At 37.7% G+C, this 15,717-nt stretch overlaps 2 protein-coding genes across 2 annotated transcripts; both read left to right on the top strand.

Moving 5' to 3' along the window:
• The first annotated feature begins 238 nt into the window (after window positions 1–238).
• LOC105565419 (ankyrin repeat and MYND domain-containing protein 2) lies at window positions 239–3,112 on the top strand. Its single transcript, XM_012018594.1, has 3 exons — window positions 239–473; window positions 1,353–1,730; window positions 1,873–3,112. The coding sequence occupies exons 1-3, from the start codon at window positions 273–275 to the stop codon at window positions 2,515–2,517; spliced, it is 1,224 nt and encodes a 407-aa protein (XP_011873984.1). The 5' UTR covers window positions 239–272; the 3' UTR covers window positions 2,518–3,112.
• Window positions 3,113–8,226: 5,114 nt separating this feature from the next.
• LOC105565418 (phospholipase A1) lies at window positions 8,227–10,231 on the top strand. The gene is made up of 3 exons (XM_012018593.1): window positions 8,227–8,551; window positions 9,117–9,393; window positions 9,664–10,231. Exons 1-3 carry the CDS (start codon window positions 8,227–8,229, stop codon window positions 10,229–10,231), a joined length of 1,170 nt encoding a protein of 389 aa, XP_011873983.1.
• Window positions 10,232–15,717: the final 5,486 nt, after the last annotated feature.

The following is a 15,717-nucleotide window of genomic DNA, read 5'->3' as shown; positions in this document are numbered from 1 at the left end:
TACAAAATACAAACGATTGCGAATAGGAGTTATTTAAAAATACGTTCATATCCGGCCAAGTGCGTGCCAATAAATATAATTTCCTGTCAAACGTAAAACAACGCTTTCCGTCAAGATTTATTCAAATGGTGTCCGTGTAAAAATTTTTTAAAACGCGAGCGTTTTTCGAGGGTGAGAAAAGCTGTAATAATTTTCCTTAGCTCCGCGGATATTTTCGGATTGATCGATAAATATTCCAGCAAGCTCCGCGCGAGCGACGTACACACAACAATATGGCGCCTGCTACTGGGGATCTCGCGGACTTGCAGCGGGAGATTTTCGAGAAAATCAGCAAGAATGAGGTGTGCGAGCTCAGGACGTTGCTGGCGCAGAGCAAGGTCAAGATGGACTTCGTCGATGAGAACGGCATGAGCCCGCTCCAGCACGCCTGTTACAAGGGAAACAAGGAAATCGTGCAGCTGCTCCTCGATCAAGTAGGTTATGTTGACTCTGCCAGTGATAATTGATGTCAACAGAGCTTATCGCCTTGAGACCTGCCTGGTGGACATTTAAGTACGTCTAAACGAGTGCTCGCTTGGTCCCTTCGTGATAGATTCGTGTCCCTTATTTATGAGATTATTAATATCGCCAACATAAGTAAACGTGACCGGTATGTGTACGCAGGTAGCTAGAAGTAAGCCTGATTAGAAGCAAGATCAATAGCCTTTGGTAGAAATACGTATATGAAGTACATGGTGTATAAATTTCACGCAATAATAGTGTGGGACACGATAGATCCAGCTGGACCATAAGGTTATTTCAATCTACTTGTAGCGCTGATATCATGTTTACCAAGTGACGTCTAATGCGTCGTTTACAATGCACGGAATAAGCCTGGCGTAAGGAGTAAGAGAGAACCGTGACATTTAGCTTTTGGTGGAAGGAAGACAAAATGCAGGCATAACTTTCGAAATATTTGTAACACTGGCCGCGATGGCGTTCTCATTCGCCGAGAGTAAGCGCAAGAGGAATAGGAAATGAAATTGAATTATATCCTTACTTTTACTCCTTGCTGCAGGCTTACTGCATGCATAGACGACGCATAAAAGCCTGTGTCCACGATGCTTGGTCTAAGTTGTATACTTCCGAGAAGTGTGTAGTCAATCAACTTGCAGCTATTCCACAGAAGCTGCAAGTTGATTGACTACACAGTTTTCGAAACTAGAACTTGGACCAAACGTAACGTTAACGACATCATTACGTGTATATATACCACAGAAAAGCTGTGTAAAGCGCGTAATGATATCGTTAACGTTTACAGAATAGGCCTCTAACATAGTCGACTTGTAACTGTAATTGTGTATTTGTTCTAGGGCGCTGACGTGAACGCGTGTCAACACGAGCACGCGTACACCGCTCTTCATTTCGCCGCTTTAAGTGGCAACGCCGAGCTGTGCCACCTCCTGATGTCGCATGGAGCGCGCCTGACGGCGACGAACAGCGTGGGCAGGACGGCCGCGCAAATGGCAGCGTTTGTCGGAAATCACAACTGCGTGGCAACCATCAATAACTTTATCCCGAAGGCCGATATAGATTATTATATTAAGCCGCAGGGTTTGCAGACCGAACCCATGCTGCCGCCGCATCTAGCCGATTATTTCCATAAATTCATAATGCACGTTAACGTGAATCCTGTACGCGTGTGTATGAATTTACAGAGACTCCCGACGCTTTTGGAGAATGCAGGAAAGGTGAGGCACAATGTATAGGAGGCTAAATTGATAATTGAACCGAGTTAACATATTTATTTGACGCGCTAAACTTGTTCCCTTGTACGAAGGAACGAATGTTCTTACATTCGGTACTCATTCCCCTTGTCATCTTTTTGTTCAGGTACAAAAGGTATTAGAATCCATGCGCTACAAAGAAATGACGCGAGGCGCTGAAATAAATGAAGTAATGGCCTTCAAGTACCATTACCTCAGTTGCGTTGTGACCGAGGTGTTAAAATGTCAGAAGCGCCAAGAAGCTATGAAGGCGGAGAAAGGCGAGAAGGGAAGCGAGGAGAGCGAGGAAAAAAAGTCTGACACTGTAGAACTTTTGATACGTAGGTTCCTCAAGTGCAGCAAGAACGACAGCTTGCCCGAGTATCAGGAGGCATTTTTGAGGGAATCCGTGAGAGAGTTTCCATTCCGAGAAAGCACAATTTTCCGTCAGATGGTCGCTACACTGGCAAGCACGGATCCGCCGTCTGCCGTTTCCGTTATTTCCGCTGCGATTAATGGGCAGCGGGGCTTCATCGATAACGCCCAGACTTGCGTGACCTGCGGCGAGGACAAGGCCACCAAAAAGTGTAGCAAATGCAAAGCGGTGCAGTACTGCGACAGAGAATGTCAGAGATTGCACTGGTTCATGCACAAAAAGGCATGCGCCAGATTGGGCCAGTCCCCGGCGAATAACGGAAAGGTCACGGATGTAGATAAAGAACAGATCAGCAGCGCGGTCGGCTCCAGGCTACAAAACCTAACTGTTAAATAAGTAAATGTAATGTGTACAGATTTAATGTTGGCAGTCTACTTGGCATGCATTATATTCGCGGACGTTTATTTTTTGTCCTGTATATAGCCGTCCTACGGTGTAAAATTGGTGGATCTTCTTATAATTATGCTTACCATATCTGTGGAAGCTAACATTATGCCATTATCATTGTGTAAGTAAACATTAAGTAAACTCTATTGAAAATGTATAAATTTTTCCGTTTAGTCGATTACGCGTTTGTATCTATATCTCGTTCTTTCGACTTTTCAATCCTTGATAATCAGTTAAATAATTCAACAAGAGATAGAACTGAATCAAATTATAAGTTTCTTATTACTGTACAAAATATCGTACTTTTTTTATTCCTATGCGCAATTCTTCGAGCTGCCGGACTTTTTTCAACTGACTGACTTTTGTATAGTTTCGTATATCTCCTCGTACTTCTTGGACAATGAAATTGCCAAATATATTTGTAAGTTACTTTATTCTTGATGTATGCGTGCACGCAATTAAACATATCTGTCAAAATGTTAGCGCTGTCTTTTCAAGAACCTTTATTGTGATCTGTCGAAATAAAATACATTTACTTACAACTGATATGTGATAGCATTAGCTTCTCCCATACAGGGTGTACTAAAACCACCGGATATACTTTTAATCACAAATTCTTTAGAAAATTTTAAGACAAAAATTCTAATACAACTATGTCGAGGCTATAATAGTTTTTAAATAATAAACGATTATATTTCACAAATTATAGAAAATTTCGCGCGCTCAGATATGGCGACGTGACAAATGATAAAAGTGTTCCTACGAATATCGCCCTTTTTAGCATAGTAACAACCTTCATGGTAACTGATATTGATCGACTACTTTGACAGCTGCAACACTTTGAAGTTACATGTTGTAAAGTTTTACTTGAATTATTTTTAAGATGTTGAAGTTCACACGTCTATTTACCGTAAAGAGAAAATACTGATTCAACGCGTAAAGAAGCAGGAAAACGTATAGCGACGATGTTATTAAAATTGATGTGATTAGCATAATTCACGAAAAGGGCGACATTCATAAGAATACTTTTATCACTTGTCATGTACCTAAGCGCGCGAAATCTCAGGCCTATCATTTGTAAAATATAATCGCTTATTATTTAAAAACTATTATAGCCTCGACATTTTTGTATTAGAATTTTTGTTTTGAAATTTTCTAAAGAATCTGTGATTAAAAGAATATCCGGTGATTTTAGTACACCATGTATATTGCTGCTAATTCATCATTAATCAATTTAATTTTCGTTTCCTCGTAACGTTGCTCTTATCAACAAAATTATTAGTAAAATTCAATCTGAAGTGTCAGAATTATAATAAATTATATTTTTATTGAAATTACTCGTTTTAGTCACTTTAAAAATAAAATTTATATCATTGCATTTTATCTTATGTCATCTTGTACGTATTACGATACTACTTTACTGGTAATGGAAAATTACGTGTTCACGTCGCGACTTTCTTCATCGCGTTAACCATTTTGTCAATCGTAAAGTAACGCAAATAAGAACAATTTTTTAGCGCAAACGACCGCATTTTTCACGCCCACTTCGACGGTTCTTCGCTACTTTGTTCCAAGATTGAAATTAAATTGGCGGAACTTTCTCCCCGCGCTAAATCGCGCGGACATCTATGAGGCTTCAAACTTTCACCTCAAACAGTGAATCCGATCGTTGCGTTTCGTGTTACGCAAACATTGCAGCAATCGTTTTTGGCAATATGTCTCATCGTATCTGTAATAACACGATCGCATACTTTGTGATTCCTATTTTCCACACATGAAAAAGATGATGACATACGACACATTTAAAAATAATATTATATATCGAGATACAATATGTCTGCCTGCACTGTAACAATAGTAGCCATTTTATTTTACATATCCCGGTAAAAAATGTTTCATGCTTGAACATGAATAAATATATAAAAATATACATCAAATATGTCCATATACATATAGTTTTACAGTGTATATTTCTATATAATTTTATACAATTGTACACAGTTCTGTATACTTTTATAGATTTATACATGCCTTTACATGAAAAAATTTTTAATGTCAAAACTTGCTTATGTATAATTGTGTACAATTGTACAAAGTTATATCTGTATAATTATAAATGAGCAATTTTCCTTTTTAAAAATTTTTCATATAAAAGTATGTATAAATCTATAAAATTATATAGAACTGTATAGAATTGTATAGAATTACATAAAAATATACAATGTAAAAATATGTATGGACAAACTTCATGCATATTTTTATATAACACTATATGTATATTTATGCAAGCTCATGGCATGAAAAATGTTTTACCGGGATGTTACATTATGAAACATACAAGATAGACGAAGTATCTGTAATGAAATGTAACGCTAAAATTATAAATGAAAGAACGAAAAGAAGACTTTTCGTTTTCAATCGCTTTCAGTTCAAGAAACTATCGATACCTCACGCAGGTTTTCGCTTAAAAAAAATGGGACAGTATCGGAGAACACGCCTGCGAATTTTTGTTTATGGTTTCGTAAAAAATTCCTTGTATTATTATTTATGCCATGCTTTCCGTTAATGCTATTCCTTTATAACTGTTTTACGGAATTGGGCGAAATTATTTTAACTGCAAAAAATTGTGAGGATGCTTTGATTTACTGTACCGCGCGTCAGTTTGTTACGGTAAGCTTTCACTTTTCGTATAGAATTACATGACAATGTGTAAATCTTGTGGTATAGGACAAAATGAGAAAGTGGTTTTCTCCAACTTTTTGTCTCTTTCTCACGGTTATGTACGAGATACTAATTTTGAAAGTGGTTTCAATGGCACGCGTATGTAGTCCATGCAGAGGAAGCAGCTGTCGCTGCGAGAGTGAGAAGCATCCTTTTAGCCACGAATACTAGAACAAGGTTCATTAACTCGGATTTAACCTTTTCTCATAAAGAATTTACACGATTAGTAAATCACCGGCAGGAAATCATTTTTGAAATTCGATATTACATTTTAACAATTAACCTTGAAGCTAAGAGGCTTAAAAAGTAAACATTTTAAGTCTGATTTTACCGATGTCGCTTAACTTTAAACTTATTGTTAGTTTAATTCGTCCTTTGTCTCTTTCTAAGAGCAGTTAGACAGAGACGAAGAATAAACTAAATTAAGGTCAAAGCAAAGTTGACAAAACCGGACCTTATGTCTGTTTTTATACCAACGTTCTTTAATTTTAATCTTAGTTCAATTCATCTTTTATCTTTTTCTAACTGTCCCCTTAGAGGCAAATAATGATTTAAACTAAGATCGAAGTTAAATGAACGGTTTGAGTTGGCGAAAACCGGGATAAGTTAGTTAAAGTTTATACTTTATTTAGGCCCGGTTTCACTAACGTCGCTTAACTTTAAGCTCAGTTTAATTCATTCTTTGTCTCTTTCCAACTGTTACTCTAGAAAGAGACAAACATGAATTAAACTAAGATTAAAATTAAGCGACGTTTGGTGAAACCGGGCCTTAAAAGCTAGCTGCACAGCAAGATTTTTAACTTCGAGCGTTTAACTTTGTTTTAACAATTTTAAACTTGAAGCTAAGCTGAAAAGAAACCGCTTCATCTAGTTAAATCATACAATTATTTAAAAGCTAGTATTACTACAGCAAATTTTTTCGCCATTTCGAGCGTGTCTCACCTTCGATATTTTAACCATTAAATCTGAAGCTAAATTTCTAATAAAAAAAGAAATACTTTAGTTAGTTAAGGTTTACACTTTGTTTTAAAGCTAGCCGCACCCACAGAAAAATTTTTCGGATCCAATGCTGTTACATTTGAATGTATCATAAAATATGATCGATATAGCGCCAATCATATTTATTACAGAGAAAGGAATACTTTAATCTTAAATGAAAAATTCTAAAATCTAGAATTAAACGATAGTACGTATCGTCTTTTGTGGAATATCACGGTGCCAACTTCGTGCGTTGTAAGATGGAGGGAAAATTTATTCTAAACGCAAGACTATATAAACTTACATTTGTATAAGTTACTCTTGTCTCAATATAGTATCGTTTTTAAATTCGATAGAGGAGAACAAGAATTATTGATTTTATTTTGATATTGTCTTATTTTTATACTAAGTGAGGTTGTGAGAAATATAAATGCGTTACGAATATTTTCTATCTCGGTAACAGAAATCTGTTGACTGAACTCTGATTAACAGTTAACCGACGTTTGTAAAACTGATCCTTAAACAGACGTGAAATGATACCGTTGTCACTTACCGTTGTGCATTTGATGTCTCGAATTGACTACGTGGCGGGGGGAGGGGGGGGGGAGAACGTGACATGCGTTAAAAATGTATTTCTTGTCGATATCGGCGACGGAAGCTCCCGACTTCGGCACTTCCGCCGTACGGTGTTGCTCAATCGAACCAAGCTTCAAGCTTTCCCAAACGAGCCGTGTAATTTAGAATTTTATTTGTTTTTATAAAATAAATTGACGTCGATAAGACATCAATTTGAAGATGTCGTTATCGATTCAACATCGTTTCGACATCGACCGACGAATCATTTCTCGCTGGGAAGCGAATATTAGATCCGTCTATGAATTTTTTAAGAAACGTGAAACATAGAATCTGAAGATTACGTAATATAATAATACGTTTCAACTATCTTATAATTAAAAATATAAGAATTTTTTATATACATACGAGATTTCCACTTTTTTATTGTAAGATATTTGAAACGTATTGTTATAACATTAAGAATCATTTGACGCCAGCAGATGAATCAACATGATTAATCAAAGCAGTTAATCGACCACGACTAGCTATGTGTTTTTTTTAACACAGAAAATTTATTGCGAAAAATATTACCTCAGCCAGGGTTTGAACCTGGACCTCCCTTCTAGGTGGGTGTCTCAACCAATTAGACCACCGAGGCATTATGTGCCTTCTGTGTTTAAAAAAACACATAGCCAGTCATGGTCGATTAACTGCTTTGCTTAATTGTATTATTATACATAATTTTCAGATTCTATGTTTTACACACACACACACACGCACGCACGCACGCACACGCACACACACACACACACACATACACACATATGTGAGATTCAAAATTAAATCGTGGATCCATAACGCCTGAGCAAATGCCAGATTCTTAATATTAGACCTCACACATTCGACGGAAATTAAATAGATACGTAATTAACATTTCTAATATGGATTTCCGCTAGACGCGAATCCGCATAAATATTTATATATCTTCCTGGTATATTTTTTCGTAGGGATTACTCTTGTTTACGTGTACGAAAATGGGTCAACAGAAACTGATCATCGAAATCAGGGTCGAAAGCTCGGGGACCACTTCTTGCACGTGTGCGTCTCCAACGAAGAGATCATCTCCGTTTAATAATAACCGAATAATAAATTTATTCAAGAGGCCGAGATAGGATGACCCTCGTTACCCCTTAACGATAACGTTTTCAAAGGTCATCTGGCGAACGTGAACCTCGGCAGGTGGAGAAGGTAAGGTTCACGAGGAAGGGATACCGAGGAGCAAAACGGTATCCCGGGTGGCGACGATTCGGCAACGAAGTCACAGCGGAACGTCCGTGCCGCTCAGTTCCTGAAACGCTGGCGCGAGCCGCGCATCGGACAACCGCGAAGACAAACCCCGGCGAGATGCACGTGCCCGCGGCGTCGTTGATCCTCGCGGCGTCGTTCCTGGTGACGCAGGTCCGCACCCACATAATCGCGTGGCGAGAAACGAGGAGGGAAGGACCGATACGGGACGCGATCGAGAGCGGCGCCGCCACCGAGTCCAACAAGGATTGCATCTGGAAGCGCGGAAACGACCGCGACGTCTGCCCCGATCCGGATGTGCACGTGTACCTGTACACGCCCGGCCAGCCGCGGCGGCTGCTGGACCCCCGGGAGCAGACCGACTGGCTGCGACGGGAATACGAACCCACCAAGGACAACGTGATTTTAATTCACGGATACGCAGGTGGCTATCTTGGAGTCTGTGCTTCTGAAATTTATTGATCTTGGGATGACGCGTAGCTCTGTGCCGACACGGGTGATTAGTAATGATAGCCCGAGAAGAAAGGGGTATGCAAAATTGGGAAAATTTTGTGGTACAAAACCAATCGTCACGAAACTTGACACAGACGTTAAATGATCTTCTTATGATAATAAGACAGAAAAAGGTATAATAGAGAGTTGATCGAGCTCTGGTTACCATTTAACCGACGTTTGTGAAACTGGCTCTTAGGCCCGGTTTCACAAGTTATGTATGTACTTTAAACTGCACTTTAAATGCACTGGAATAACTGAAATTTTTAAGTCACTAATTACATGAAACTTTACATGTTTCTTCTTGTGGAAAAAGTAAAAAGTTCCACGACTAATATTTGGCTTCTACTAAATACGAGATAATATCAGTGACAGCCCCCGAGAATGGAACGCGAAGCGAATGGGACGAACGTTTTTTGAATCTCGAAGGACATTCAAATTTGTTCCCGTGCTTAATAAGTGATTGGTCTCGCGATAATCTTCATATTGATCCGCAGGTGGCGACGACACGTTACCGATTGTCATTTTACGCGACGCCTACCTGAAGAATGGCAGCTACAATGTATTCCTGGTCGATTGGGGTGCGTTATGCGCTCGACCATGTTACCCGGCAGCGGTGGCAAATATACGACCGGTGGCGAGATGTCTCGCCGGCGCTCTAACGACCTTGAGAAATCTCGGACTGCAGATCGCCAGAACTACCTGCGTCGGGCATTCCCTGGGCGCTCATATTTGCGGCATTATGGCTAATTATCTTCTCTTCAGAATGCACAGGTAAACGCTCTGTGAACTGCAGTCACGCCGATCATTTTATGCAATGTCAGCTTAAGCTTCTGACGTAATGCGACAGTTAATTTGATCGTTTGGCCAAAATGTGTGGAAAGTACTGGACATTAATCTGTAAATGCAGAAAAGAAATTATTGCAACCTTAATTCTTTTGCTTCCACGAAGAATATACACATAGATTGTTGCGCATATACAAAACGATAAGCACGTTAACTTGAGTATATAAGAATTAATTTGACGCTTATTTTTCTGCGCAGGATAATCGGCTTGGATCCCGCGCGACCGCTCGTCCGACCGGGCCCGGTGAACCGTCTTGACGCCGGCGACGCCGCCTTCGTCGAGGTGATACACACCAACGCCGGATATTACGGCGAAACCGGTCGCGTCGGCCACGTGGACTTTTGCGTGAACGGCGGCAAGGTGCAGCCGTTCTGCGCGAATCGGGAGATGTACCAGCTGTGCAGCCACGTGTGGGCAGTCTGCTTCATGGCGCAGAGCGTGGACGACGGCGGGGCGGCCATGATCGCGGAGTCTTGCTCCAGGAGGTGTCAGTCGGATTCGAGAATCGCCTCTAAAGCGGGAGAATACGTAATGATGGGACAGTACACCCCGATGGGCACCAGAGGATCCTTTTGCTTCAGCAACTCCAATCCACCGTACTGCCCGAGGCACTGGAACGGCCACGGCGACGAGAGATGCTGCATTCCGGAGGTGGCGAGCAACGAGGAGATAGAAGAAAACAACGTTAAGTATGACAATTTAACGAAACATTTTAAATCGGCAAAGCGTTTGAACTTCGAACTCGACTTAACGCGACTGCGTTAGTTGAGGACTCTAGTAGCACAGTGCCTCTAAAAGCCAATCAGTGGATTATCACTGAAAACAGTGAATAGTCACTGATTTATTGTTATAAGTATACCACTGTAAAATTTTCAGTAGTATACCCAGTGAGAAATGATTCGACATTAATTTGACGGTGTCGATTTAACTTCGTTTCGACATCGATTGACGGAGCTATTTCTCGCTGAGTATTTATTGTTTTCAGGGATAATTCACTGATTGACTTTCAAGGAGTTTGGCCCAATACAACCAAATGTTGGGCCAATTAACCAATGTTTGGTCACTGTGCTATCAGAAAACCATCCCAGTGAGAAATGATTCGTCGAAACGATGTGGACCATCGACGCTGTCAAATGCGACGTCGATTCGACGTCAATTTGACGGTGTCAATGTCGACTCGACATCAATCGACGAATCATTTCTCGCTGGGACCGTTATTAATCGCATATTGAATTTATTCGTTAAGTATATAAATTAAATTAAATCGTTTATACACTCGTAGCGGCTCTCTGAGAGAGTGCTAGATTTATAATACATTATTTCAGCATTGATTTCCTCAATGTTGATGTCTTCCTTGAAACGAGCACTTTGAAAAAGAAAAAGACTGTTTCATTCAGTTTATAGAAACTCGATTGCTCGCGACGAAACGTAAAACGTCTATATATATATATGCGTGAACAGAAACGATAGTCACAAAGATCCGTTACATTTTTATTAAGTTCTATTAGAAAATGTAAATCGACCTGGAAGAATGTGGGGCCGTCAATTACATATTCGCACCGCGCGGTGCGCCGCGTTCCGGAAAAATCCCAGTGTAATACACTCGGCGATCTATACCGTTACGCGCCCCACTAACTAACAAGCCACCGAACGTATCCCCAATACAATAATGAGCGGTCTATCGATCAAGCGTCGTTCTTCGACTTCTACTGCGCCTCATTGAAATTGATTAAATCGTTAATCAAATTGTTATGAAATTTTTTTCTTGGAGAACTTTGTGAACGAAAATAACTGTAGCAAAATATCATAGATATTTGCTGGTTTGTGTATTATGTTTAGAAGCTGTTTTCATCGACTTTTTCAAATCAATGAGTTATAGATAATTGTTGCATAGTACACTTGGTCAGTTTTGTGAACATCGAGTCTTCTCTCTTTTCCTCTCTCACTTCCTCCTCCTCCCCCCTCCTCTCTCTCTCTCTCTCTCTCTCTCTCTCTTGAATTCAGGTACCGTAGATTTAAAGAAACTCGTCATAACGTAAAGAATAGAATCTAAAAGTTTCCAGATAATGAATGATGATACTCTCTAAATTATTTGGAGTGAACTCTTGTGGACTGAGATTTTACTCGAAGAAATACTAAAAATTTCACGTTTTAATTCACGTGAATGCTGTTGTTTACTCTTTAAGCTGCATTCGTAAATGTTACTCTACTGCCCCAGTGTCGTTTTATCCTTGTCTGACTGTGCGGTGAGTAACAAAGATAAAATAAAGATAAAGAGATAAAAAGACACTAGGGCACTCAGGTAATGTTTTCGAACGCAGCCATACTTGGACGGATTCTTCAACTCTGAAAAGAGTGTTGTTTTAACACATATTCATCTATAAAAGAGTAGACTCTTAGTAGACTCATAAGTTATCGTTCGTTTGGCCAATATGAGATATGAGATGAATAACAATTGTGTGAAAAGATTACTTGAAAAGGGTCCAAATCCGGGACCGAAACGTCGTTTATCTTTTAGATAAAAACATTGGCCAGTGTAGGTGGTCGTTTTTGAAAAACTGCATATCATTGGTTTTATATTACTGGCGATATTAAATCTATTTGTGAGAGTTAGAAAATATTCGTTTTAAAAAGTTGTATAAATACTGAAAATAAGAATATTATCATATCACAAGAAGAAAAGATTCCTCTAGCATTAGGAGGATTGCGAGTTTAAATCTCATGCCTCAGAGTTATAGGATATTCCTCTAGATTTTAGAGTATCTTCTTGAGACCATATTTCATAGGAAAATTCTTTAAAATCATAATAAAACCACTCAAAAAGAGAATACTTTTTTGGTGTTCGAATAGATAATTTCTTATCAACATACGGAGATGCAGCTTTGTGTTTTATCAGCTTTTCCACGAAAGATTAAAAATTCTTTTTTTTTCGAGTACCCGAGAAATTCTATGTTTCGGCCAATCGAGACGATGTCAAGTATCCTTGTCTATAGGCTCGGACCGGCGCCCCGCTGTTTCGCATAGAAGTGTCTCGACAATCAGTGGACCAGATAGTCGCGACAAACAGGCGCGACATAGTACCCAACATCTTGCACTCTTGTCGTGAGCAGATAGCTCTTTAAGAACGGCGCGACAGACGTGGCAGGTCGTCTCACGAGGAGAGCCGGCATGAGAGGTTTATTATATCTTAAATGGTAGAAGCTAATAGCACAGGGCACTAAAAAAATGTAGAAACGATTTCCAAGATAAAAGTAAAACCAAGATATAATGCCTTAAAGACCGACTGGTTTCGTAAAACTTGCGACGTGGACAGCAGCGAAGTGCTAAATTGAATACAATTGTCTAGATCGCAAAAGGGCGATAGACGTTTGCGTGCGTAGGTATATAAACGCAAAAATCAGTTACCCCTGTCACTTTATCATTTGATATTTTGTCATTATTATTCAATTACATTGAAGTGGAAATAATAACAAGGCAGATATTTTATTTTTTTATGTTCGAATTGTTTTTATTTAATGGTATTAATGATATGAGTAATATACTGCGTATAAAAATCGTCAAAAGATAAAAATCTTAAACATTATTCAAGATACATAATATGTTAAATAATGCTCGATCGCGTATCTTCAAAGAGCCGCGTTCTTTGAAAATTTGTACACACGCTTTATAAGCGATCGTTTATTACGTAAGATTTAATCACGATATCAAATACGCTCGCTACAAACAGAGAGAGAGAGAGAGAGAGATGATATTTTGTCTCCCTCAACTTTTTGTTCGTTAAAATAGCATTTGTACATGACGTTGCATAAATCTTATTAAAAGTTGTATATAAATGCGGTAAAAAGGTCTTGCATATAAAAATATTTCACTCATTTAACTTCATTGTACAAAGAGTTTCCTTTTTTTTTACTAATAATTATGCGGCGCATAAAGGCACTCGACAAGACTAAAAATTCTTTGGGCATAAATATACGTGCATGGAAATGTTGTATGGTGTTTTAAACTTTGTTAAAAACTATCTTGACTAATTGTCGTTGTGAATGAAATATCTCTTTGGTAATTAATGCAAAAATCAATTATTACAGGTAAAGTTATCGACTATCACAAACAAATTAATAATATTCTAATTGTACAACAGTATTATGATTAATTACATGTAATATGATATGTGACAAGATGAGCCATTAACAATGAAAAACGAATATGAATTATTGCAGTTGAAGTTCGAGGCATGCTTTATTTTTGCTTCTGCCTTATTATCGAAATGATAGCAAAAGGTTACAGAAAGTAACTGAAGTGGTCAATGCTGGTGACAGGAAAACCTATATAAAGGGCGATTTATAATATGAGGATAAAAATTTCGCCCTTGCTGTAATAAGATAAATTTTTGACATAGCGAGGGCACCTCTGTCTTTTTCTATCTTATCTTTCTCTCTCCTTTGAATTCAGCAAAACATCGCACTTTCAACTTGCAATAATCGCTGCATTTTCGGATGTTCTTGCTCACAATATGTACGCAACAAACGTCAGTTTCAGTCATATGCGAATGTGCGACTCGAAAAAGAGACGAGTAATGAATAAGACGTTCGCGTTTACTGTTCATTCACTCTTAGCCATATTAAAATCTAACGTTATCACAAATATATACATACATGTATAGGCGCCCGCGTGCAACTGTGCAACATGCGTATATTTTATATATTTTTTATATTATACGTTATATTACAAAATATATTTCATATACGTAACATATCATATAATATATAGTATATGTTACATATAATATAAGATATATAAAATATAAACTGTATATTTATATATATGCATTATATATGTAAACATATCATATAATATATATTATATGTACATGTACATATATAAACATTTAGCTACATACATATAGAAACAAATATATACGATGCGCAATCTTAGGTAATTCGTCACCGTTAATTTCGCACGTTTAAAAGAAGGCTAATATGTCATGTTGCGTAGGTGAATAAAATACAAATGTTTCAGCGAATCTGAATGAAACAAAAAAAAACAGAAAACGACAACGGAATGATCATGTAGTAATCAAACGATTTCGTTATTACCTCATATTCCTTATTTGTTGTATACCCTAATAGCACAATGTATTGGCGCAATATTGGGAAATAATATGAATCTAGTATTCCCAATATATTGGTCCAATATTGTAAGACGAACGCCTTCTCTCATTTAGCCAGTATGTCTATTTAGCAATGTTGATCTAATATTGATAAAATATTAGACCAATATCTTATTACATTTGGTAAATATTGGCCAATGCACTTTCAATATAAATCTAATATTATATAATTATTATCGCGCAATATTTACATTGATTCCAAGGTCAATATTGGCTTTACGTTAGATAATATAAGCCAATGCATTTCTAATATAACCAACATTGAACCAATATTTAGCCAACGTTTAGCCAATACATTGTGCTGCTAAGGTATGTACGTCATTAAAAACAGAAGAACGAATTTGTTTTCAACGAAACGACGAACTTCTCTTGGAAGATGCCGATTCGTCTCATCTCCGTCAGGATCAATAGCATTTGTAAGTATTCGACTTTGCTAACACTTTATAGATAAGTACGGTTGTAAAGTTAAATGCGACAAGAATATCGTGAAAAATGACACGAGTATATCACTGCACACATTTGCAACTTTGTAAAGCTCTTGCATCGAAATATACTTGTTGTTACAATATATTTGTCATAAGTCATGGCAGAGACCTAAAATATATAAAAATCAATATTTATTCTTTCGGTTGATTTTTTATATAACATTAGGTTAATTTTTTATGCACTATTCGTAATTTTAAAATCACAAACCTTTTTTTAGGTTCACAAACACCTTTTTCTTAATTTCCTTTTTTACTTTTTAATCATCTACGATGTTTTTATTTATACGTCTTAACAATATTTGTACATTTTAACAATAAAAAGGTCAGACATTTCATTACTCGCTCGTTTAAAATAACTTCCATTTTAATCTTTCATTAAAAACACATAGGAACAAAAATATGTACATATTCGTAGCGCACACAAAAACACTTTATCTTTATAAACTCACGTTAAATTTTTTCACATAAAATGTGAAAGCCTCAAATTTTAAAATGAGTTTTTACTCGTATTATTAAAACCATTTGTCGAAAGTGTTACAAACTATTTATTCTTGTAATAATCTTTGGTGCGTAATCATATAAAAATGTTTATAGATCTT

The sequence above is a fragment of the Vollenhovia emeryi genome, unplaced genomic scaffold (genome assembly GCF_000949405.1).
Source record: "Vollenhovia emeryi isolate VEMERY1.0 unplaced genomic scaffold, V.emery_V1.0 DF939152.1, whole genome shotgun sequence".
Lineage (NCBI taxonomy): Eukaryota > Metazoa > Arthropoda > Insecta > Hymenoptera > Formicidae > Vollenhovia > Vollenhovia emeryi.
The sequence above is the reverse complement of the archived record's forward strand: the minus strand, read 5'-3'. Positions and strand labels throughout refer to the sequence as shown.